Raw genomic sequence first — 207 nt, 5'->3', positions numbered from 1 at the left:
TGGCAGGGCATGGCGGTCCGCTGAGATGAAAGTGACCGTGTGCTTCGGGCGGACGGGGATCGTGGTGCCCTGCAAGGACGGGCAGCTCCGCGTGCGCGACCTGACCCAGCAGGCCCTGCAGCGCTACCGCAAGGCCCAGGAGAAGGTGAGGGCGCCTGCCCGCCCGGGGGGCCGGCCCGGGCCGGGCCGTGTGCGGAGCCGGCCTGC

The 207-nt window shown here is 74.9% G+C and overlaps 1 protein-coding gene across 1 annotated transcript in view; it reads left to right on the top strand.

Moving 5' to 3' along the window:
- The first annotated feature begins 9 nt into the window (after nt 1–9).
- PARD3B (par-3 family cell polarity regulator beta) overlaps nt 10–207 on the top strand; it is a 430,355-nt gene continuing 430,157 nt past the window's right edge. The window contains exon 1 of the mRNA XM_010565338.1: nt 10–145. Within this exon, the coding sequence (XP_010563640.1) occupies nt 26–145 (120 nt within the window). The 5' untranslated portion in view covers nt 10–25. The remainder of the gene's footprint in view (nt 146–207) is intronic.

Source organism: Haliaeetus leucocephalus, unplaced genomic scaffold (genome assembly GCF_000737465.1).
Source record: "Haliaeetus leucocephalus isolate CR32 unplaced genomic scaffold, Haliaeetus_leucocephalus-4.0 Scaffold1, whole genome shotgun sequence".
NCBI classification, from domain to species: Eukaryota; Metazoa; Chordata; class Aves; order Accipitriformes; family Accipitridae; genus Haliaeetus; species Haliaeetus leucocephalus.
Note: the sequence above shows the minus strand (reverse complement) of the source record. Positions and strands in the feature narration are given on the sequence as shown.